The sequence below is a fragment of the Sinohyriopsis cumingii genome, chromosome 5, assembly GCF_028554795.1.
Source record: "Sinohyriopsis cumingii isolate HCF-2022 chromosome 5, ASM2855479v2, whole genome shotgun sequence".
In the NCBI taxonomy this organism is placed as follows: domain Eukaryota; kingdom Metazoa; phylum Mollusca; class Bivalvia; order Unionida; family Unionidae; genus Sinohyriopsis; species Sinohyriopsis cumingii.
This window is the reverse complement of record NC_142965.1, coordinates 35,451,098-35,479,086: the sequence shown is the minus strand read 5'-3', so window position 1 is coordinate 35,479,086 and position 27,989 is coordinate 35,451,098. Positions and strand designations below refer to the sequence as shown.

General features: G+C 33.7%; 1 protein-coding gene across 2 annotated transcripts in view; it reads right to left on the bottom strand.

The window, feature by feature from the left end:
- Window positions 1-27,989, bottom strand: part of LOC149798931 (uncharacterized) — a 77,236-nt gene that overhangs the window by 22,423 nt on the left and 26,824 nt on the right. For both annotated transcript variants that reach the window (XM_089957846.1, XM_089957845.1), the window contains 2 exons: window positions 17,578-17,797; window positions 9,426-9,568 (listed from right to left, as the gene is read on the bottom strand). In XM_089957846.1, the coding sequence (XP_089813972.1) occupies window positions 9,426-9,568; window positions 17,578-17,797 (363 nt within the window). The remainder of the gene's footprint in view (window positions 1-9,425; window positions 9,569-17,577; window positions 17,798-27,989) is intronic.

The window sequence follows — 27,989 nt, the reverse complement described above, 5'->3', positions numbered from 1 at the left end:
TAACACGGCTCGTTCTATAACGTGGTCAGGTTCTATGGCTCCCAACTACCATGTTATGGGGGGGGTCACAGTACAAACCCGCTATAACGTGCCCCATGCGAATTCGGATTTAACGCAGTCGTGGCGTGGCTCCCGAAATTTCACACATGAAAAAATATTTTTTGTTCAAAGTACATGAAATAGTGTATAAAAAATGTATTATCATTATGGGGATAAGATTAAAATGATTGTGGCGTGGTTCCTGAACTTTTAAATACATGTATGTGTATAGTTCTTGTACTGGGAATTTTTTTTTTTTTAAGTACAAGAAATAGTGTGTAAAACGTTTATTATCATTTTGGGGAAGAGTTCACATATGAATTTTAATATCATACGATCATAGCGTAGCTTCTGAAATTTAACAATATCACCAGGTTCTTGAAGTGTTACGCCAAAATAAACATTTATCAGAAATGTTACTTATTACTGGTCCTTGAGTAAAGTCAGTAAGTTGTCTTTGTGATTGTCTTCAATTAATTCTGTATAAAATCGTTGCTCAAGCAATAGCCAACATGTGTTTCTTCTTTAACTGCATACACAACCAAGCATCAGTCAATGCGGTGGTTGATAAAAGATTCTCACAATTTAATAAACATCAAAAAACAAAAGCCGCCAACATGTTTGCTGTGTTTGGCGGTGTTATTAGATGCAATCAGTTGACCAGTAAATAATGTCTGCTTTATTAACTGGAAATTGAAATGGTATGAAATGGTACATGCGTTCAGCTTGAAATTTTTTTTTTTATAAAAGTGATTCATGACCATTGCAGGCCTACTGTGCTTAGTTCTCAGGTTTTACATGTGTATGGGGTTTACTTATGAACTCGTTATTAATTTCCTATTTTTTAAAAAAATATTTTACCATTATGGAAAAGCAAGTTCACAAACACAAGTCATTCTCTGCACTTTGCGCAATGATTAGTACAGTAGTGTTCACATGTTTCTTTCGATATTCACAAAATCTGAAGTAAAAGTTATATGCATGCTGAAAGCATGTGTTGATTGGTAATTATTCTTGTTGTAGTCGTTCAAACAAATAGGCATACAAGCGTTAATTATTTGGAAATTTGCAATGGATAAATGTACACGGAAACGCATATGAGAAAATTTTAGCAGTATGACATTTTTACAAACACCATTCATAGACCCTGGAACATAATGAACTGTACACGTGCTTCGTCTTTCTTAACCTAATTTTGCTGTTAATTTTTCCCACTGAATTCAGACACATAATGATGTGTGACAAAATTATTGAATAGTTTAAATATGTATGCAATTTTTGCAATGGAATTACATATTATATGGATTAATTTCAAGCCCCGACGGTATGATATCAGACGAGAAGTAAACAGTGTTGATACTCTTGTCCATGCTATATATTAGACATTGAATTCAGACACAATGATCTGGGGAAAAAATATTGAATATTGTAAATCTGTGTGCAAGTTTTCAATGGAATTACATGCATTATAGATAAACTGAATGCCACGATGGCACAGTAGTAAATGGTGTTGATACCCTATTCATCATATACATTAGACATGAATACACATATATGTGCCAAAGAGTTGTTCTCTGAAAAAAGTAAAATACTGTAAAAACCCCGCATTAACGCGACCCCGATATTAATGCGATCCAATGTTTGGACCCCAATTATCGCGTTGTAGTGGGGTTCCACTGTATATATATGTGGACATAATAAAAAATTTAAAACTTAATGTTAGCCAGTTAAATGTGAAATGTGGGTCACAGATACTTGCTTTGTTTGTTTTAAGTGTATGTTACTCATCAAGAGGCATACAAACTTCAAGTTTCATAACTCTGGCATGAAAAATGTGACACACTGAATCCAAAACAGAAAAAAGTCATGAAATATCTGTCACAGTGGTCTACTTTAGTTATGAAGAAGTAGTACCCATTAAGATGCATACCTTCACCAAGTTACATAAATACAGGTTACATAATAATATGTATTTAGGATGCAAAGGTCTATCTAGTCATGAACTAAAAACATAGCCTAAGCTAGCAGAATGTGAAATGTGGGTAACTGACCTTCTTCTATTGTAAGGGTGTGGTACTAACATAACCTAAGCCAGCAGAATGTGAAATGCGGGTAACTGACCTTCTTCTATTGTAAGGGTGTGGTACTAACATAACCTAAGCCAGCAGAATGTGAAATGCAGGTAACTGACCTTCTTCTATTGTAAGGGTGTGGTACTAACATAACCTAAGCCAGCAGAATGTGAAATGTGGGTAACTGACCTTCTTCTATTGCAAGGGTGTGGTACTAACATAACCTAAGCCAGCAGAATGTGAAATGCGGGTAACTGACCTTCTTCTATTGTAAGGGTGTGGTACTAACATAACCTAAGCCAGCAGAATGTGAAATGCAGGTAACTGACCTTCTTCTATTGTAAGGGTGTGGTACTAACATAACCTAAGCCAGCAGAATGTGAAATGTGGGTAACTGACCTTCTTCTATTGTAAGGGTGTGGTACTAACATAACCTAAGCCAGCAGAATGTGAAATGCGGGTGACTGACCTTCTTCTATTGTAAGGGTGTGGTACTAACAGAGAGGCATACAAACATCTAGTATGATGATTCTGGTATTAGGAGTGTTTGAGTACAAACCCAAGTCGGTGAAACAATAAGGGTGTAGTACTGATCAGGATGCATCCCCTCACCAAATTTCATCATTGATAATTATAGTAGTACTAGATTAACTGCCCATCCTAGGATGGGGAAAATAGTACCTAATAAATAATAATAACTGGATGAACATGTTTAAAAGAAAGTTTAAACATAAAAATAAAAACATAAAACTGAAACAATTTAGGATACCGCCATGAGTTTCAAACTCGTGACTGCCTGTTTGGTAGCTGGGACACACAGAAAAAATTCAAATGTGGGTGTTTATATATAAGAATAGTTTAACTGCCTATCCTAAGATGGGTATAAAAAAGTAAAAACATATATATATAAAAACTAGAATGAGTAAGTTAATATAAAAATACAAAAATAGTATTTAAAAAAATGTGGGATGCTGCTGCGATTTTCAAACTCGTGACCTCTTTTTTGGCAAGTGGGACACAGACAAATGTGGGTGATATATATATATATATATATATATATATATATATATATATATATATATATATATATATATATATATATATATATATATATAATGTGTACCTGGTGCAAGATACATATTTGGTCAGAAGTTAAACACAAATTTAAAAAAAAAACCAAGTCAGTCCAATGTGAAAAGTAAGCCGCAGTGACCTTCTTTATAGTATGGATGTGTTTTTAATGGAGATGCTTACAATCATGTAGTATTTTGATTCTAATATGAAAATGTTCTCATAAAATATAATTTTCAAACACAAAATTTAATGGAGCTGAAGCTCAAAATATGGGTCACACTGACCTATATTTGTGATAAGGTCATTGTACTCATCATGATGCTTTTACTCACTAATAGTGTATATGCTGAGTGCATCAAACCCATTTGGTCATATTTTTAGACCATTCAAAAGCAACATATTCCAGGAAAATGTGACCTTGAATTGTAAGGGCGTGGTGCTAATGCACAATGGATAGTTTAATTTGACATTACAACCCAAGCTGCTCACAAAACTACACATTAATCCATCCATTTTGTAATAAGACATCATGGTGATCCATGATAACAGTCACATGAGTAGATGTTCATTACCCGACAGTCACATGACATATCCAAAGCTTCTCCAGTAACAAGGACAAGGACTAAAAAAGCTGCAACAGTTACATGAAAAAAATAACAAAGTAAATGTTCTATCACAAATCCAAAATTTTACAAATGAATTGCAATAATCTTGAATGTGTTGATGTTCCAATATTCTTTTGAGAACTGATGTACCAAGTCTTTACATATCACAATGATGTAATCCAGAATGCATTGGAATGAATTCACATTAATCCCAAAGTGTTAACATGATAACAATATACCTTTCCCTAACATGAACTTGACATCTTTTGATGCTAACTCTTGCCAATATTTATAATAGTCACTGCCTTGATTTTTGTCGAATGTCAGCTGAAGTCAAGTATTTATTAGGAACAGAACATTTAATTTTCAAAGGGGGGGGGGAGGGAAGTTAAATGCTTGGAAGCAAATGCCTTGCCCTGATCTGTAGTATAAAAAAAGACATAACTCCATTCCTTATTTTACCTGAAATAAATATATAACTTGTGATGAAAAAAAATTATGCTCCAGTTGGAAAGTATATTCTAAACCCAAAACTTAAATTGTCAGTCCCATACAATTAAAGATGTCAAACTTTTAGCAAAAGTCAACCGGGTACCCATCATTTCTAATGATCGGTTAACCAGGTACCCAAACAAAGGGAAATTATATCAAAAGCAAACTTGAAATGGCTTGTTGTAAGTTCATACATGTCATCCCCACAAGGGGTATGATCATAATTAATACTCGTATGAGTGGCAACAATATGCAATCTAAAGTCAAGAAACCCTTCTGTTTTCTTGAAAACATGTTAAGTACAGTTACTATAAAAAGATAAGGAATCTGTTCAACATACATAGCCAAATGGTTGCACACGTTGTAAATATAAGATTGGTAGATGGAGGCTTATGATCGATACATGCACAGCAGCCAATAGTCACTTGACACAACCATTGAACTGTACTCATTATTCTGTGTCTCACTCACTTCTAATGTCGTTAGATATAATCTTCGATCTGAACTTGGAAACATGTTTTGTTTTGATTTTTACATTAACTAAACAGATACCCTATAGCTAATTTTATTACACAGGTAATTATGAACAGGCGGGTATCCAAGTATGTGGGTATTGATTGACACTTTTACTTAAAATACACTAGTTTAAAGTTGTGTACATTCAGTCTTGTGACCGCCATTACTGCTTAAGGACTAAGCATGAGGTGTACATTTCAGGGTAAATTCAGTGTTTGGCTTTGTTTGGTTTTGTTTTTAAACAAAAATAGTTGTCACTTGGAATTAATTGCATGTATTACAGAGGATTACTTTTCCATTGTAACTGTAAGAAAAATTTATGCTGTTTAAGAGAAGCTCAAGAAGAGATGCCTCTTGTAAAGTTATGCACAAGTTTGTTCTGCTTTCTTTAAACAATGTAAAACTAAAATTATTGTAAAAGAAACCGATCAACTAGTTCTAAATATACATGTACTGAATATACAAACCCTCTGAAAATTATTCTTTTACTGTCCAACTATATGATTGAAATGAAGATGACAGATTCTTCAAATGGTGGAGATTTATAGGTATTTATCACTCCACCATGGAGCAAAAGTGGAGTGAATTAAATCCCCCACCAAAGAGTGTGGGAAATCCAAAAATGATTTGAACTGTACTGTATTTAAAGTCTTCTTGTGAAAACCCCATTGTAGTTATTTTCTTTTGGTTCAAGAGGTGTAGCAATAATGTGATTCTGAATGTGGCCACTATTGTGGTCAATTACATGTAACAGATCAGCATTGGACATCACAAGAAGTCTTTTAGTGAAAACCCTATAGTAGCATTAACAAGATTTTCAAGACAGCCACTGCAGCAGCCATACTGGACATCACAATGGCATTATTTTCATCACTTATGACCAAGTAGACATCAGAAAAAGTCATTTAGTAAAGAACCCATGTTGAAAGGAGGAGTAGCAATAACAAGATACTGAAGATGGCCACCATGGCAGCCATACTGGACATCAAATTGGCACTATCTTCACTAAGAACCAACAAGACATCATAAGAAGTCTTTTAATGAAAACCCCATGATGTGATCATCCATTCAGGAAGACTAGTGACAACAAGATTTTCATGATGGGCATATTGGGCATTGGATATGCTACATTTCATTAAAAAGTCCTCTCGTGAAAACCCTATATCAATATGACTTTCCATTTAGAAGGAGTAAAAATAACAAGATTTGCATGATGGTTGCTATGGTTGCACACCAAATAAAGATCATAAGAAGACTTTTAATAAAAACCTCATGTTGATACAACTATCCATTATGACAAGATTGTCAGGATAGCCACTGTGGCAACCATTCTTGATGTTTGATTGGCACAGTTTTAATATAGGACCAACATGAAGATGGAATAAAAGTGCGTGTCAAGTGTCCAAGTAGTTAACGAATTGCAATAACAAATTTGTGTTATAGACATAGGAACCATGGACAAAACAACAACAGGTCATCCCATAAACATAAAAAACATCAAGAAAAATGTAGTCTTTTTGGAGTGACTCATAGTTGCCTGTTCAAACTATATTATTCCCTCATCCAAATAATACTGGGTGGCCAGATTTGAAAAGAACAAGATCCCTGTCAGATTCCTGCATCAAAACCAACATACACAATGCTGTCCTTTTCTGACTTGGACCTAGAGTACAGGACATCAGGACATAGTGGCAGATGGGAATTTTAAGCAATACATAAATAAAAATTACTTAAGCCCACCAAAACATACACACAACCTTTTAATAGCAGTAATATAGTACCTGCTAATGTTGCGTTGCTGAATTTACCAGTTTGGAGTGAAACTGATGACTTGGTATAATTACCTATAATATGCACAGTGATGGTATTTGCTGCTATAGACTGGTAGATGGCTGGGACACTTGTTGTACCATCACTTTTAGGCCAAATGATAAGTTTCATTCACTCTGAAGTACCAAAATCAAAAGTAAAAGAAGGTAGTGTGAAACTGCTAGAAGATGATTCTTATAACATCATCCAAAGATGAGTGATTTAAATTTGCCAAAGATTAAGCAACGGCCCTATCTTCATGGACTTTAATGATGGTCCCTCTCAGGGACTGATAGCATAGTAAAGGATAATCCACTCAGAAATAGTGGATGCTGAAATGTTAAGAAACATTATTAGGTAACAAAAGATGCATTTCAGGTTTGGTTTTTCCTTCAGAAGAAGCCAAACAGAACTTTAAAGGCCTAACTGGGTCAAGGAGCATATCCTTCAGAAGAAGCCAAACAGAACCTTAAAGGTCTAATTGGTAACTGGGCCAAGGAGCATATCCTTCAGAAGAAGCCAAACAGAACCTTAAAGGCCTAACTGGGCCAAGGAGCATATCCTGATGAACCTCAGCAAAGATGCAACTGCGGCTGGTGATCTCAGTAGGGAGTAAAGTTAATGAAGGTAGCTGATTCTTAGCCAGAAACCCAGGCTGGTAAAGAAGACCACCAAATGGTAATTATCATTACAAAATAAACAACTATTTTATACTGTGACAAAGCTTGCTCCTTTTCTTTACTGTGGCTAAGGTAAATCATCTTAAGGGCAAGGTTTTTGAAGGCAGCTTATCTCAACAGCTCATATATTAAGGGTTTTGACAATGCCCAAAGGGCACATGAAACATTCCATCTAGGCAGATTTTGAATGTATGTTTTAAAACTTTTTAATTTAATTAAAATAAATTACAATCTTTCTCATGCAGTAAAGTTATAATCCCTTCACCAAACATTAATTTTAAGATGTCAGCTCTTTATTAAACAAAGTTATTTTCAAATGGATATTTGTAAAACATAATAACTTGTTTGCTCAATAATACACAAAAATGAGAAACTATTCAGCATCATCTTTCTCAAATCTGCATAATTTAACACAATATTTTGCAGAAGCAGGAGCTTTGCATAAAGAGGTCAGATCCACAAAATGCATAAAGGGGTCAGATACAAAAAACTGAGCTATAGATTCTAGCCAACAAAGGAAACCAGAACTGTGTCCCAACAGCAGTTTCCGTAGCTAATATGGTCATGGATTCTGATAACTGATGTATCAGTGTACTGCATGCCAGACTTCCAATCTAGGACAGTCAGAAGCCTACCAGTGGACAGCCAGAAGCCTACCAATCTAGGACAGCCAGAAGCCTACCAGTGGACAGCCAGAGGACTTATAAAATAAAATCCATTTTCAATGCTAATTATTTCAGCCATAGAGATAGTTAAATTGAGCCAATTAACTTACTTACAATAAAGAAAACAACTAATACATTATTCTCTGCCTAGTCACCATTACCACTTGAACCTTGTATGGGTAAGGATATTTCCAGGACTGGTCCAAGTCATTTAGGCATAAAGCTCAGAAAATTGTCGTCTGCAGAATTTGCTTTTACTTTCATCCCATCTCCAGGATACTTAACTCAAATTTCAAGGCAACAAGGTAAAAAAAAAAAAAAAAATCAAAGTTGAGTTAGTCTTTTTGATATTCAAGGCCTTCTAAATTATGATTTAATCCATAAAAATTAGTCAAAAGAAACTGAAGAAACTGAGTGGTAGTGATGGGAAAATGGTCAGAATTTCATAAGTGAAAATCAGTTCAACTTAACCAACCGATAATCGGTTACTAAGAGCAACTTTTGTTTGTCACAGTTTTATATTTGCTCAAGAGTTCAAAATGGTAATACATGTACAGGAGTTATATCTTTAAATCTCTTTTTACCTTAACTTCATAAAAATATTAATTTTTTTACTATTTTGTTGGGTTATTTTTGTTCTACAACTGTGTTAAATGAAAGCAACTTTTTATGGCTGATCAGTCTCATGTAACTGAAATACTGTTGCAATCCCCTAAAATCTTGTCTAATGTGACGTTTCTATCATGTAAAGTATAGAAGGACATGGTATTCTTCTTAGTCATTATTTACAAATAGTACAATGAATTTTACATAATTAAAACTATTTTAAAAAATCCAATCACACACACACACTTAAATTGAAAAAATCATCAAAATGTATTTAAATTTATTAACTCGATAATTTAAGGGCTTAATCATGTAATCATGACTATATGTTCCTAATTATTAAAGTCTGCACCTATAGAATATGGAATGGTTTTATATTTATAAGTTGTGAAGGGAATAAATAGTTCAGATCAACTTTAGTGGAATGGAGGCCCTATTTAGCTTACCATTTATGCAGGAGTTTTACTAACCTTTGGATTTTGCATGCAACTAAAGAAGTAGTCTCCCTTTACACACAATCGATTATGGAGTTTCACAATTGAATATCTTATTGGCTTGCTCAACCAACTGATGACTGATTATAATCAATAATCAGAACAACACTACTCAGTAGATACAAAATTTTACTGGGTATGTACTTACAAAAGAACAAACTTGAATAATACTTTAAGTCAAGTCCACAGAATATGATAGGGGAATAAAACTGAATTTTTACTTGAAACTGGTTCCATGTTCTATTTTAAGCAGACTATGGGATAATATTGTGGAATGCCACATGAAAATGAAAATTTTGAATTTTACTCAGCATTGTAAAGTTTTGATATCTCAGCATCCTGTAACTTTGGTCAGCAATTATTAGATTCCAACCTTTTTTATTGATCTGCACTATAAAACTGGTTGATGACTGATATATCTCTGGACTCGCCATTGTACAGCGATATTTACTGCCAAGGTCTTGTGGCTCCACACTATGAACTGTCAAGCTGACTCCCATAATGCTCTCACTATATCTGAATATTACAAGAAAGAATAATACAGTAATATTAATAATTTTAAATGCAATGTTTAATCTGCAAAAAGTGCTTGACATTAGTCATTTCAGCTGAATTGAAACATGAAATGTTCCTGGCAGGCTCACTGGCAGCCTGAAATGTTTAAATATATTCCTAGTATTAAACTAAAATAGGGCAATTTCACCTACTATTATTAAGTGGGCAATACACCCATTTACATTAAAATGGCACTACACTCATTTACATTAAGATGGCCATGCACTTATTTACATTAAGATAGTACTACACTCATTTACATTAAGATGGCCATGCACTTATTTACATTAAGATAGTACTACACTCATTTACATTAAGATGGCCATGCACTTATTTACATTAAGATGGCCATGCACTCATTTACATTAAGATGGTACTACACTCATTTACATTAAGATGGTACTACACTCATTTACATTAAGATGGCCATGCATTCATTTACATTAAGATGGTACTACACTCATTTACATTAAAAAGGCAGTACACTCATTTACATTAAGATGGCGGTATACATTAGGATGGCACTACATACATTTACATTAAGATGGCAGTATACATTACGATGGCAGTACACTCATTTACATTAAGATGGCAGTACACTCATTTACATTAAGATGGCAGTGCACTCATTAACATTATGATGGTACAACACTCATTTATGTTAAGAAGGCAGTACACTCATTTACATTATGATGGCAGTATACATTAAAATGGCAGTACACTCATTTATCTTAAAATGGCAGTACACATTAAGATGGTACTACACCCATTTATATTAAGATGGCAGTATAAATTAAGATGGCAGTACACTCATTTACATTGGCAGTGCACTCATTTACATTAAGATGTTACTACACTCATTTATGTTAAGATGGCAGTACACTCATTTACATTAAGTTGGCAGTATACATTAATATCGTACTACACTCATTTACATGATGATGGCAGTATACATTAAGATGGCAGTACACTCATTTACATTAAAATGGCAGTATACATTATGATGGTACTACACTTATTTACATTAAGATGGCTGTACACTCATTTACATTAAGATGGCAGTATACATTAAGATGGTATTACACTCGTTCACATTAAGATGGCAGTACACTCATTTACCTTAAAATGGCTGTATACATTAAGATTGTACTACACTTATTTACATTAAGATGGCAGTACACTCATTTACCTTAAAATGGCTGTATACATAATATGGTATTACACTCATTCACATTAAGATGGCAGTACACTCATTTACCTTAAAATGGCTGTATACATAATATGGTACTACACTTATTTACATTAAGATGGCAGTACACTCATTTACATTAAGATGGCAGTACACTCAATTACATTAAGATGGCAGTATACATTAAGATGGCAGTACACTCATTTACATTAAAATGGCAGTATACATTAAGATGGTACTACACTCGTTTACATTAAGATGGCAGTGCACTCATTTACATTAAGATGGTAATAAACTCATTTACATTAAGATGGTAATAAACTCTTTTACATTAAAATGGTAATAAACTCATCTGCATTAAGATGGTACTATACTCATTTACATTAAGATGGTAATAAACTCATTTGCATTAAGATGGTACTACACTCATTTGCATTAAGATGGTACTACACTCATTTACATTAATATGGTAATAAACTCATTTACATTAAGATGGTAATAAACTCATTTACATTAAAATGGTAATAAATTCATTTACATTAAAATGGCAGTATATATTAAGATGGTACTACACTCATTTACATTAAAATGACAGTACACTCTTTTACATTAAAATGGTAATAAACTCATCTGCATTAAGATGGTACTATACTCATTTGCATTAAGATGGTACTACACTCATTTACATTAATATGGTAATAAACTCATTTACATTAAGATGGTAGTACAGTCATTTGCTTTAAGATTCAGTATACTCATTTAAATTAAGATGGTAAGTTAAGATGGCAGTACACTTGCACTTGTTTATATTAGGATAGTAGTACACTCATTTACATTAATATGGTACTAAACTCATTCATGTTAACAATGTAGTACCAGGGTTTCAGGACCTGAGCTTATTTGTCAGATTCACACGAAATTCAACCCCATGCTGATTTTCCACTGTGTTACCCCTTTATATATTTTTTTTTCAGTCATGGCCAACCTGTGGAACAGGTAATGGATAGACTTAAACAGGCATGAAGTCAGTGTGAGTAACTAACAGTTAATCTTTGTCAGTTGTAATTAAAAAGAAACTGATGTTTGAGTCTGTATACAAAGCACAGGAGATTGGTTGGCAAATAAACAATGCCTTTTTTGTTTTAATAATAGTGTCTAATTTGATGCCAATGTATTTATAAATTCATGAATGTAATCAAAGGTTTCTCAGAGTTTTTCAAGAAACAGATGAGATGAAAGTGAGTAATGCTAATAAGGGTTAAAAAGAGAACACCAACTTGGAATGTATAATTAATGCTCACTACATCTCAACTAAGGTGGAGACTGACACAAATGGTGGTAGATCCAAAAACATGAGAACTTGAATGCCTGAGTGGGAGAAACAGTTCTCATGATTGAAGAGAATGGAATCAAGTCTTCTGGAACTAATCAGAATAATGGAGGAACATATTGTACCTGAAGACTTTAATATCCAGAATGCAATATTTACATCTGCCAAGTCAAAAAACAGGAGAAAGTAAAGAAACCAATTTTTTTCTGTTAAAACACGATTCTTGGATAATATTTATTTAATCATAATACTTAGGGAGGAGAACTACTACTCCCTCACAAAACCAACCCTCCCTTATTAAACCTTTTCAGATATAAAGCTAAAAGTTATCTGCCCACCTAGGTGGCAGTTAGATTGAGTGATCCCCCCCTTGATATTGGGATTGGGACTAAATCCCATGAATTCATCAGTTACTCCTGTGGCGGAAGGCATGATCTCTGTATGGAATGTAACTGCTGGGAGGGTGTACATGTATTATGATCAGTTAAGTATTATCAATGAAAACATATTGTACTCAAAAAAATTGGTTTCTCCTTCAAATATGTTGCCCAATCATAATACCTTAGGTGAATAGGTAAGAGGTGGAGGGAGATACATTCTCTTACCCCAGAAAGAACAACTCTGGTCCCATAAGGTATGTGAGACAGCTGAGACATAAACTGACTGGAAAATAGACTCCATGTCGGGGAGTGGCATTGAAAGGGTAAAGTTGTCCCTCCTGCAAATCCAGCAAAAGTTTTGAAGCCTCATACTTATGAGGCAGTCAAACGACCTGGAAATGTAACCTTCTGTGTCCTGGAAATAGGTCCTACCATATAAAGTTCAGTGTTTTAGGATAAAAGATCTCTGAAATAAAAACTCCGGAAAGGTGACAATATGTTGATTGTGAAAGATGGTCCAATAGTCAAAGGTTCACTCTCCATTTGGACCAAAGAATCACTGAAATGGGAGCCCAAGAAGGCAATCCAGGATTAAGACAACCACTGCCACATTGAGCAAACCCAAAAGGCAAATGAATCCTCTAGTTGGTGGATTTTTCCACATAGTCAAGGAATCCACCATTGTGCTAATCAATTCTTGTTCCTGGGGAGACATACTCTATGTACTTGAATGTTGAAGTTCCAGACATAGATGACCAAAATCTTGAAACAGTATGAGGTCAGACATGTCCTTGTTGCCAAGGAGACTAAGAATGAGATAGATGGTAACAAGTGATATCACATCTTGCTCCAAGATATAACTAGCCTGCTCTTTCGAAGCCTGTTGCTCTTGTAGGCAAATCAAAGGACTTCTGGAAGCCCATGTGAGTGGGGATGAAAAGTCACGCCTCTTGCATGTTCACACTAATTGCATAGTCTAACAAATGGACAGCATTTAGAAGAAATTCTTGCATTATGCCATGAACAAAGAACATAAAAGAGCTGACTGAATGCACTTAGGTCAATGATCAAGTGCAGAGTGCCACGCTTGCAGCTGAAGGAACTCTGGGTAAAGGAGATGTGCTGCATGTGATGCTGAGTCCACCAAAAACCACTTGTCAGAATGTCATCATCCAAATGAAAGCCCAGGCAAATGTACATCTTTCTTCCAAATGAAAACCCAGGCAAATGTACAAATTTGTTCCAAACAAAAACCCAGGCAAATGTAGATATTTCTTCCCAATGAAAGCCTATGCAAATGTACATCTTTCTTCCAAATGAAAGCCCAGGCAAATGTACATCTTTCATCCAAATGAAAGCCCAGGCAAATGTACAAATTTGTTCCAAACAAAAACCCAGGCAAATGTACATCTTTCTTCCCAATGAAAGGCTATGCAAATGTACATCTTTCTTCCAAATGAAAGCCCAGGCAAATGTACATCTTTCATCCAAATGAAAGCCCAGGCAAATGTATAAATTTGTTCCAAACAAAAACCCAGGCAAATGTAGATATTTCTTCCCAATGAAAGCCTATGCAAATGTACATCTTTCATCCAAATGAAAGCCCAGGCAAATGTACAAATTTGTTCCAAACAAAAACCCAGGCAAATGTAGATATTTCTTCCCAATGAAAGCCTATGCAAATGTACATCTATTTGCCAAATGAAAGCCAGGTAAATGTACATCTTTCATCCAAATGAAAGCCCAGGCAAATGTACATCTTTCATCCAAATGAAAGCCCAGGCAAATGTACATCTTTCATCCAAATGAAAGCCCAGGCAAATGTACAAATTTGTTCCAAACAAAAACCCAGGCAAATGTAGATATTTCTTCCCAATGAAAGCCTATGCAAATGTACATCTATTTTCCAAATGAAAGCCAGGCAAATGTACATCTTTCATCCAAATGAAAACCCAGGCAAATTTACATCTTTCTTCCAAATGAAAACCCAGGCAAATGTACATCTTTCATCCAAATGAAAGCCCAGGCAAATGTACATCTTTCATCCAATGAAAACCCAGGCAAATGTACATCTTTCATCCAAATGAAAGCCCAGGCAAATGTACATCTTTCATCCAAATGAAAGCCCAGGCAAATGTACATCTTTCTTCCAAATGAAAGCCCAGGCAAATGTACAAATTTCTTCCAAACAAAAACCCAGGCAAATGTAGATATTTCTTCCCAATGAAAGCCTATGCAAATGTACATCTATTTTCCAAATGAAAGCCAGGCAAATGTACATCTTTCATCCAAATGAAAGCCCAGGCAAATGTACATCTTTCTTCCAAATGAAAGCCCAGGCAAATGTACAAATTTCTTCCAAACAAAAACCCAGGCAAATGTAGATATTTCTTCCCAATGAAAGCCTATGCAAATGTACATCTATTTTCCAAATGAAAGCCAGGCAAATGTACATCTTTCATCCAAATGAAAACCCAGGCAAATTTACATCTTTCTTCCAAATGAAAACCCAGGCAAATGTACATTTTTCATCCAAATGAAAGCCCGAGCAAATGTACATCTTTCTTCCAAATGAAAACCCAGGCAAATGTACATCTTTCTTTTAATGAAAGTCCTGGCAAATGTACATCTTTCATCCAAATGAAAGCCCAGGCAAATGTACATCTTTCATCCAATGAAAACCCAGGCAAATGTACATCTTTCATCCAAATGAAAGCCCAGGCAAATGTACATCTTTCTTCCAAATGAAAGCCCAGGCAAATGTACATCTTTCTTCCAAATGAAAGCCCAGGCAAATGTACAAATTTCTTCCAAACAAAAACCCAGGCAAATGTAGATATTTCTTCCCAATGAAAGCCTATGCAAATGTACATCTATTTTCCAAATGAAAGCCAGGCAAATGTACATCTTTCATCCAAATGAAAACCCAGGCAAATTTACATCTTTCTTCCAAATGAAAACCCAGGCAAATGTACATTTTTCATCCAAATGAAAGCCCGAGCAAATGTACATCTTTCTTCCAAATGAAAACCCAGGCAAATGTACATCTTTCTTTTAATGAAAGTCCTGGCAAATGTACATCTTTCATCCAAATGAAAGCCCAGGCAAATGTACATCTTTCATCCAATGAAAACCCAGGCAAATGTACATCTTACATCCAAATGAAAGCCCAGGCAAATGTACATCTTTCATCCAAATGAAAGCCCAGGCAAATGTACATCTTTCTTCCAAATGAAAGCCCAGGCAAATGTACAAATTTCTTCCAAACAAAAACCCAGGCAAATGTAGATATTTCTTCCCAATGAAAGCCTATGCAAATGTACATCTATTTTCCAAATGAAAGCCAGGCAAATGTACATCTTTCATCCAAATGAAAACCCAGGCAAATTTACATCTTTCTTCCAAATGAAAACCCAGGCAAATGTACATTTTTCATCAAAATGAAAGCCCGAGCAAATGTACATCTTTCTTCCAAATGAAAACCCAGGAAAATGTACATCTATTTTCCAAATGAAAGCCAGGCAAATGTAAATCTTTCTTCCAAATGAAAACCCAGGCAAATGTACATCTTTCTTTTAATGAAAGTCCTGGCAAATGTACATCTTTCTTTTAATGAAAGTCCTGGCAAATGTACATCTTTCATCCAAATGAAAGCCCAGGCAAATGTACATCTTTCATCCAAATGAAAGCCCAGGCAAATGTACATCTTTCATCCAATGAAAACCCAGGCAAATGTACATCTTTCATCCAAATGAAAACCCAGGCAAATGTACATCTTTCATCCAAATGAAAGCCCAGGCTAATGTACATCTTTCTTCCAAATGAAAACCCAGGCAAATGTACATCCTTCTTCCAAATGAAAGCCCAGGCAAATGTACATCTTTCTTCCAAATGAAAGCCCAGGCAAATGTACATCTTTCTTCCAAATGAAAGCCCAGGCAAATGTACATCTTTCTTCCAAATGAAAGCCCAGGCAAATGTACATCTTTCTTCCAAATGAAAACCCAGGCAAATGTACATCCTTCTTCCAAATGAAAACCCAGGCAAATGTACATCTTTCATCCAAATGAAAGCCCAAGCAAATGTACATCTTTCTTCCAAATGAAAACCCAGGCAAATGTACATCTTTCATCCAAATGAAAGCCCAGGCAAATGTACATTTTTCATCCAAATGAAAGCCCGGGCAAATGTACATCTTTCTTCCAAATGAAAACCCAGGCAAATGTACATCTATTTTCCAATTGAAAGCCAGGCAAATGTACATCTTTCTTCCAAATGAAAACCCAGGCAAATGTACATCTTTCTTCCAAATGAAAGCCCAGGCAAATGTACATCTTTCATCCAAATGTAAGCCCAGGCAAATGAACATCTTTCTTCCAAATGAAAACCCAGGCAAATGTACATCTTTCATCCAAATGAAAGCCCAGGCAAATGTACATCTTTCATCCAAATGAAAACCCAGGCAAATGTAGCACTTTCTTACAAATGAAGGCATAGGCACTTGTAGATCTTATTTCCAAATGAATGCTTTGTTTACTTGACACATCAGCTTATATCTTTTTGCTTGAATCTAATAATGAGAGTTTCTCCTAATACAATCCAAAATGTCCTTGTCTCTCACACTGAAATACCTAACTGTTTTGGTTAGCATTCTGAAAGTAAACTAGTGACCTGTTATTTACTTCCTTGACTGTCTAGTTCATGAACTGGGCACTGTTGTTTCCTTTCATATTTAACAATACTAGTACTTTTCATATTTAACAATACTAGTACTTTCCATATTTAACAATACTAGTACTTTTCATATTTAACAATACTAGTACTTTGAATACCTAAACTGTACACAACTGTCTAAGGAGTTGTTAAAAAAATTCTCACCCATGTTGCAACAGCTCAGAAATATATCAAAAGTTCTTATTTGATTTGTACTGAGACATGACTTGCAACACAGATCTGTTGTATAGAAATATGTTGTAGTATCAATCTGATGTAAAGAAATATATTGTAGTATAAATCTAAACTACACAATACTAACATTACTAGCTGATGTTATATCATCATATGAACTTACCTGCTATATTCCTGTAGGATTAATTTTGTCCCATTAGACTGAATCTCGCTCCAGTTCCCAGAATTGGAATCCTGGATAAACCATCCTATATAGTACTCTTTAAAGATGTCACAACCAAAGTATCCTTCACAGTGAAAGGTAACATCCCCTCCAAAAGTGAAGATATCTTGATCAACAGGCTGCACTGTGGCAATAGGACCACGTGCCAATTCATCACATCCTGTGAAAATGTGGAAGAAATACTGGTGTACAATAATAATAATAATAATAATAATAATAATAACTCTCTATATTGCTGTTAATAAAAGCCATAACAATGGCCATGCTATAAGTAAAGGAAACCTAACAAAAAGGAATGTACTAATATGCCCTGATTATGCCATAAAACACAAAAACTGTTTGTGTTAAATTACATTATAATAAGAATAATAATAATGAGGACTTTATATAGCGCCTAATCTTTATAAGCTCTAAGCACTTTACAACATTAGACAACACCTATAAGATAAAAAACATATAATAATATTATTACAAAAACAAACACCATGAAATTAGAAAAACATTAAAAAGTAAAAATACATGCTGAGAATATTTCAGGTAGGAAACATTATTAGGTCTTTAAGTTTGTTCTTGCAGTCGAAATAAGTGAGTTTTGAGAGCCCTCTTGAATGTGATCACTGTGTCTTTGTGTCTAAGTTCAGTGGGCAATTCATTCCACGTTGCTGAGCCCTGGTATGCAAAAGAATGCTGTCCATATGACTTTGTTTTCATACTTGGAATAATGAGTATATGATTGTCAGAAGAGGAGCGTAAGTATCTTGCTGGTGTGTACATATGGGTGAGGTCGGATAGGTATGTTGGACTAGAGTCCGACAGTGAAACGCAGCACTGAGAACAAATTTTGTGTTTGATTTTGGATCGAATGGATAGCCAGGGTAGGGTACAGAGCAGTGGGGAGGTGTGCTCTGATCATTATACAGTACTCTCTCATCGTGATGCTGTCCATGGCAGCCAGAAAGCAGGGCTGGCCTTAGGCTGATTTGAATCGGGCCATAAGCTCACTGAGGCCATGCACGAAAGTAATTTTGAAAAATACATCTATAAAAAGAAAGTAATTTTAAAGTGATGGAAGAAAATTTTAAGTTCAATATCATATAAAACCTGTTTAAAAGTTTATTTCCAAATTCCGTGCTCACAGAGGGCCCTAAGTGTAAATCCTGGGGCCCAGCCAAAATGATCCAAATTGGGCCATGAATTTGCTAGGCCATTACTGCCTGAAAGTATGCCACCTTTAAGTGAATCTGCCTTGTATTTAAGTAGGCAATACATACAATTTTACTACCACTTAATGGAATGGGATCTATGACCATACTTTCCTTATAGCAGGAACATTTTAATGAAAGGCATTATAGTAAAAGAGTATTGTATTTGGCTTTCATGAACCAAGGAATAATATAAAGTTGAAGAAATGAACTAGCAATTCTGAACAAAATTTAATCAATTTGATGTTATCTATGACCATGTCCATGTTTTAAAAAGGGCCGCAGTAAGGGGCATTATAGCAAGGAACCAATTTAGTGTGATCCATGACAAATGCCTATGTTGCAAAAAGGACTGCAGTATTGTGAGGGGCTGTATAGTGAGGAGCCAATTTAGTGTGATCGATAACCAATGCCTATGTTGTAAAAAGAGCTGCAGTATTGTGAGGAATCAATTTAGTGTGATAGATGACCAATGCCTATGTTGCAAAAAGAGCTGCAGTATTGTGAGGGGTTGTATAGTGAGGAACCAATTTAGTGTGATCCATGACCAATGTCTATATTGTAAAAAAAGCTGAGTATTGTGAGGGGCCAATTTAGTATGATTCATGTGTTACAACTCTATGGTCCTAAACTAAATAACAAAAAAGGCAAAACCAACAAATTTTGTGAAATTCAACAATTCATTTATTTCAACAAATAACTTAATACTCTAAGTTAAAATGTAAAAATTTAAGAGGAACTTAGTTTCATTAATAAAATCCCAAATAATCCTAAAAAATTCTATAACAAATCCAAAAGTATAGTGTTCAAAATAATTATATAACAAATCCAAAAGTATAGTGTTCAAAATGATTCTGTAACAAATCCAAAAGTATAGTGTTCAAAATGAGTTCTAGTACTGAATGTGCTAATCAGTTGTTGTTGTGTGGTTTAATGCCATTTTTCAGCACACAATAGGCTGTACATGGCGGCCAGTATTAATCGTGGAGGAAGAACCCGGGAAATCCCCAGAAAGAACCACCGACCCTCAAGAAGCTACTGGCAAGCTTTCTCACATACCCAGATTGGCCGAATCCGGGACTTGAACCCACGCAGACAGAGGTGAGATGGCAGTGATCCATAACGGAGAGCGCTTTAGACCACTCGGCCACTCAGGGCTCCGTGCTAATCAGTAATGTGCCAACAGTTCTTGATGTATTACAATGATATAATCCACGATTGCCCATGAATGAATTCACAATAATCCCCAAATAGTGATTTAGAGAATAATGTCACTAAGTACACTGTAATTCCAATGAATAATTTTTAAACAAACAATTCCTCAAAAATTATATCTGAACACTACTAATATAAGTGATTCCACAAAGACTAATAACAAAATAGGAATGAAGAACTTTGCTCATTTCAGAACCGTATATAAAAACTTAAGACACAATAACATGACCAGAATGGGTCATTTTCCCAACAAATTCATAACAAGTTCATTTGTGGAACATTCTAAAGCTAGACAATGAACTCAAATCTCAGTAAAGAATTTATTTATAACTTATAAACAAGACTAAAGCACGTATACCTTCTAGCACCTTCTACATCATCTTAAAAGTAAAATCTACAACCATAGACAAAGTGAAACACAATACAGATATATAGAACATTGGACAAATGTTACACAAACAACACATACATACACAACACATGACTGTGAAAAGGGCCGCAGTCTATTGTGAGAAATCATAGTAAAGGTTCAATTGTGTATAGTCAGGGCCACATTCACATTACATATACTGCAGTAAAGTGACTGGCTTTATAATCAGACCAATTTACTGTGATCCATGTATTACAACTCTATCGTCTTAAAATAAGTAACAGAAAAGAGAGAAAACCAACAAAGTTTGTCAAATTCAACAAATAATTATTCCACTAGAAAATACAATGTGAAAATTAAAAAAAAAACTTACAGTATTGTGAATTAAATCCTATATAGTCCTAAAACTCAAGACCAAAAGTACAAAGCTCCAACTGAATTCCAGTGGTGTTCCAAATAATTTCCAATATTGAATGTGTTGATGTGCCTGTAGTCTCAAAGGTAATAATGTGCTAATGACCTGGAATGTGGTGATGTGTTAGGAGTCTTTTAATGTATCACAATAATATAATCCAAAATGTCCTTGTTTGAATTCACAAAAATTCCAAATTGATGTTTTAGCCAAAATATATTACTGAGCACTTTGTAATTCTGGTGAATAATAATTTGAATAAATAAATCCAACCAAATTAAAGCTGAACACAACAATAAGACGGATTCCACTTAAAATAACCATGGCAAGAATGAATAATCTTATTGCAAACAACTTTACATACCCCTCCACTGACCTAGGTTGCAATTACCATTTTCTGGAAATACTCTGTCAAAGTTGAGTTATATAATGGGAAATGTCCTTTCTGGAACTTCCTAAGGTTAGAATCAAGACTGTACCTTTAACTCATACTGATATAAACATATCCACAATTATTAATGATCTGAATATTTAATACATAATCATAGAGAAATATTAGCAAAGTATTATGTTGTTTAAAAAATAAATGTTGCTGGTCATGTACACCATTAACTTGCTTTTAGACAAAGGTCAAGTACAGAGTACAGATATACATAACATATAATCACTGAAAAAAGCAAACAAACAATAGATTCAAATTAAATATACATAATACATAACCATGTTATAAAAAGGGTTGCATTATAGTTAGGGATTTATGGTGACCAATCAACTGAGCATGACACATGATTTTTTTCATCTTATAAAATGGTCTACAATATAGTGATGGACTTACATCAAGGAACAAATTTTGTGTGATCCATGACAATGTTTTAAGGGCTACAATATGGGGGGGGGGGGGCTTTATAATGAGCAACAACTGTAATAATAAAGGCAAGGGAAATATAATATCTATCCCTTGCATGAATGAATATGCACGTGAACACATAAAATGCTAGATAGACACTTGAACTCGGGATCTCCCTAATACTAGACCAACTTTTATGCCACCTGAGCTATCTGAAACAAATTCTTGAGCTATCTGAAACAAAATGTGACACACAGTTAAAATGTCTGCTGCATGTCACAAAATGTGACACACAGTTAAAATGTCTGCTGCATGTCACAAAATGTGACACAGTTAAAACGTCTGCTGCATGTCACAAAATGTGACACACAATTAAAATGTCTGATGCATGTCACAAAATGGTACTCACAGCAGTTACAACATTGTCTATTATCAAATCCATCTGATCAGAAAGCACAAAAGTTTCTTTTAAGGAGCTACATCATAATCAGACTTGGCTCATCACTACAACTGGGTGAAAGAATCAAAGTTAGAAGTTAAAGACCAAAAAAATCAAAAGATAAAAGTCACAAGGGGTGATCATTTTCATTTCAAGCAGGAGGTCAATGGTGTGAGGTTTTGGATCTGCTGGTATCTATTGCTTACATGGATAATTTGTTGTCAGGCACTGAAAAGCTTTTAACCATGACATATAAAATATCTCTAACGATATGGAGATAAAAAAATGTCAAAGGTCAAGGTAACTGTGGTCAGTTGGTTCTAGTTCTTTTGAAGGAAAAAAAGAGGTCCAAGTGTGTCTGAGATTGTTCACCCAGCTGAAACCTCACATAAACCCAAATGCAGCAGCAGTTTTCTGAGAAATCTGGGTCAGTAATAGACCTGGTGTTATGATGCAATGGTCTTAAACTAAGTAACTGAAAAAGCAAAATAAAAACTAATTTTGTACAATTCAACAAATAGTTTAATTCTCTAAAATACAAAGTATAAAATAAAAAGAAACTTACAGTATTGCGAATTAAATCCCAAATAATCCTAAATGTTATATCACAAGTCCAAATGTATAGAATGTTTTGAACAAATTCCAATCTTTAATGCATTGATGTGCCAATAGCCTTGAATGTGTTGGTGTACCATTAGTCTTGCTGTATCACAATGACATCATCAGGAATGTTATTCAATGAATTCATAACAATCCCAAAATAATGTTTTAATCCAAAATTTCAATAAACACCATTCAATAATTTAAATAAAATAATTCCCCTAAAATTATGTCTAAATACAACTAAAAGTGATTCCTGACTGCTCCAGTGGCCTAACTGGTTAGTGCATTTGCCTCAGATACAGGAGATCATTGGTTTGAACCCTGGCCAAGTCATACCAAAGACTTATAAAACTGGTACTTGCAGCTGCCTCGCTTGGCACTCAGCACTAAGAGGTTAGTGTTAGGACTGGTCAGCCTGGTGCCCGGATAATGTGACTGGGTGGGTGTACGACAGTTTGAATTAAATCAATTTAGTGTGCTCCCTCATAATGTGACACTTCATTCTTGATCTTATGGAAATATGTATGACAATTTGAATTAAATAAATTTAGTGTGCTCCCTCATAATGTGACACTTCATTCTTGATCTTATGGAAATATGTATGACAATTTGAATTAAATAAATTTAGTGTGCTCCCTCATAATGTGACACTTCATTCTTGATCTTATGGAAATATGTATGACAATTTGAATTAAATAAATTTAATGTGCTCCCTCATAATGTGACACTTCATTCTTGGAAATATGTATGACAATTTGAATTAAATCAATTTAGTGTGCTCCCTCATAATGTGACACTTCATTCTTGGAAATATGTATGACAATTTGAATTAAATCATTTTAGTGTGCTCCCTCACAATGACACTTCACACGAATGCTATTCCCATATTTACACACCTGTACCCACCCAGAAGATCATCAAAAATAAATGATAATATGTACTACAGCTGAATGCCATGAAACATTCTGTACCGTGATATTTCTAAATATACCATGATATACCACAATTATATTAGGGACCAGCAATTTAATGTTCTGGGGCATGACATTTTGTTAAAAACAAATTTCCATCTGTCGATATATGAAAAAATATCTTGCTCTGAATTATAGCAAACTAACAACATCGTATGTCCATTACATTATCTGAAATAAACTAACAACATCATATGTCCATTACATTATCTGAAATAAACATCTTATGTCCATTACATTATCTGAAATAAACATCTTATGTCCATTACATTATCTGAAATAAACTAACAACCTCTTATGTCCATTACATTATCTGAAATAAACATCTTATGTCCATTACATTATCTGAAATAAACTAACAACATCTTATGTCCATTACATTATCTGAAATAAACTAACAACATCATATGTCCATTACATTATCTGAAATAAACATCTTATGTCCATTACATTATCTGAAATAAACATCTTATGTCCATTACATTATCTGAAATAAACTAACAACCTCTTATGTCCATTACATTATCTGAAATAAACATCTTATGTCCATTACATTATCTGAAATAAACTAACAACATCTTATGTCTATTACATTATCTGAAATAAACATCTTATGTCCATTACATTATCTGAAATAAACATCTTATGTCCATTACATTATCTGAAATAAACTAACAACATCTTATGTCCATTACATTATCTGAAATAAACATCTTATGTCCATTACATTATCTGAAATAAACTAACAACATCGTATGTCCATTACATTATCTGAAATAAACTAACAACATCTTATGTCCATTACATTATCTGAAATAAACTAACAACATCTTATGTCCATTACATTATCTGAAATAAACTAACAACATCGTATGTCCATTACATTATCTGAAATAAACATCTTATGTCCATTACATTATCTGAAATAAACTAACAACCTCTTATGTCCATTACATTATCTGAAATAAACTAACATCTTATATCCATCACATTATCTGAAATAAACTAACAACATCTTATGTCCATTATCTGAAATAAATTAATTATCTTAAGATAAAAAAAACGGAAAAATATCTCAGCTCAAAAGAAACATGCTGTCTTCCTCCCCAGAAAATTAAATGGTTGGTACCTTATAGTTCATGAACGCTCTGTGTCTATGTTAATTGCTGTGTAAGCTGCCATCTAAAAACTGTAACTAAAATGGGATGATTAAGCTTATGCTGTAATTGACACCCTGTAAAATACATTGTGATGAGAGTTTGTTGATAAAAAGCCTACAGTTTACTATCTACATTACTGATATGATAGGCAGAACAGAGTGGAACATCTTAGGATGATTCGCAGTTTGCAATGGAATGCATATGCATAACACATTAATATACTGTAACAAATAAAAAAAAGATGACACTTTCCCAAAAAACTTGGATCTGGCATGAATATCTTTGATAACATTCCATTTTACCACCATTCTGCCATATTTTACATGTTTCAAACATAAGATCAAAGGATCATAAAATAATTATATATGTAATATTTAAAATTAATTTGTGACAACATACTCTTTTGGTAGAAAATTAATAATTATTTAGTCATGTAAAATGAATGCATGCTTTTAATATCGTAACAAGATTACTAGGGAATTTCCTTATATTCCTTCCTCATGGAAACAACCATGGTACAGGTATAATGAAAAAGTACTGTGGTACATGTAGTAGGATCATATGATTTAGCATTTTTATATCAAATGTCCTTTTTTATACAGAATACATAAAAATATATGTATCAAACATATACTATATCATATAAATATATATACCTTATCATATCAAAGGTCATATTTTTCCTTGAAAAAAACTCATCTGAGAATTCAAAGAAATTAAAAATAAATTACCACAGATCAAGATACATTTGGTACTCTTGTATGTTACGGGCATGAATATTGAAAGTTATCAACTAAATAAAAAAGACACTGCATTTTCCCTTCTACAACTCTTGTATTATGCAAATACATGATAGATTTTAAAATTACCAAGCAAAAAAACACGTAAAATTGTAAAATATAGATATTTGCATTTTATCTTATTCCTTAAGTGAAATTTCTCAGTAAGTTACTACCCAGTAATTAACAATAACACCAAAACAATATCACGAGTAGCAATTTATACATTTCATCCCAAACAGCTCGCAGCTGAATTTAAAAAATAATCCAAGATGAGAAAATAATGTATCTGTTATAAAAAAACATTAACACTGACAGAATAAGAAATGTAAAAACAAAACTACTAACCTCAGTGCAATCCTACCATCAACACACTTCAGAAACAATTTATTGGACTGACTTAATTATCACTAACATGACTTATTTATCACTAGCATGACTAACATGAATTAGTTATCACTAACATGACTTATTTATCACTAGCATGAATTATTTATCACTAACATGACTTGTTTATCACTACCATGACTTGTGTATCACTGCCATGACTTATTGATCACTACCATGACTTATTTATCACTAACATGACTTATTTATCACTAACATGAATTAGTTATCACTAACATGACTTATTTATCACTAGCATGAATTATTTATCACTAACATGGCTTGTTTATCACTACCATGACTTGTGTATCACTGCCATGACTTATTGATCACTACCATGACTTATTTATCACTAACATGACTTATTTATCACTAACATGAATTAGTTATCACTAACATGACTTATTTATCACTAGCATGAATTATTTATCACTAACATGACTTATTGATCACTACCATGACTTATTTATCACTAACATGACTTATTTATCACTAACATGTTACTCATACAATATTGTTTAAACTAACTTTTTATAAAACTGACCAACAGCAAAGTTATTAATTACTCTCCGATAATTAGAAAAAAGCAGCATGAACAGCAATATGGGTAGCATAAATGCCCAGAGTGTATATAACGAAATAGGTAATTCAGAGTGTATATAACAAAATAGGTAATTCAGAGTGTTTAACAAAATAGGTAATTCAGAGTGCATATAACAAAATAGGTAATTCAGAGTGTATATAACAAAATAGGTAATTCAGAGTGTATATAACAAGATAAGTAATTCAGAGTGTAACAAAATAGGTAATTTAGAGTGTATATAACTAAATAGGTAATTCAGAGTTTATATAGCAAAACAGGTAATTCAGAGTGTAACAAAATAGGTAATTCAGGGTGTATATAACAAAATAAGTAATTCAGAGTGTAACAAAATAGGTAATTTAGAGTGTATATAACTAAATAGGTAATTCAGAGTTTATATAGCAAAACAGGTAATTCAGAGTGTATATAACAAAATAGGTACATGTAATTCAGAGTGTATATAACAAAATAAGTAATTCAGAGTGTAACAAAATAGGTAATTCAGGGTGTATATAACAAAATAAGTAATTCAGAGTGTAACAAAATAGGTAATTTAGAGTGTATATAACTAAATAGGTAATTCAGAGTTTATATAGCAAAACAGGTAATTCAGAGTGTATATAACAAAATAGGTACATGTAATTCAGCGTGTATATAACAAAATAAGTAATTCACAGTGTAACAAAATAGGTAATTCAGAGTGTAACAAAATAGGTAATACAGGCTCAAGGTTGAATAATTGACTAAAAAATGTGTGCAAAGCAAGAATAACACAATAATTGCAACTGGTGACATTATTTCAGCTAGCAATGAATATTTTATACAGTGATAAAATATCTAATTCTACTTAATTAAAACATAACTATTATAGGATATGCTAAATTATATAATCCTGCAACACACATACCACCAGAAAAAAATACAGTAGTAAGCTGGTATACTGGCAATACCATACATTTCTAATATGTACCCTGCACTTTCAATGGTACAGTGTAAGAACTGTTTCAAAACTAATTCAACTAGAATTTGGCAGCAAAGTACAAATGTCCCTGGTCTTCTGACAGTAAGTCATTCCCCTTACCCATGTTCTTTCACTGTCTCTCCTGCTTAACCCGTTTCCAACTAAACTCAAGTCTATAATGCCACTGTAAAAACTACTTTCATATTATCATATATATATATATATATATATATATATATATATATATATATATATACACATACACTCATGTATAAGCAGAATAATTTAGGAAAAAATAAAGTCCTGGAAGAAGGGAGGTTGGCTTATCCACAGGCCATGGTCTAAACTTGAAAGTGTTTAAGATATTTTTGTTGGCTACCATAATGGCTGTAAATATTGGGACATGAAAAACTAATTATTAGG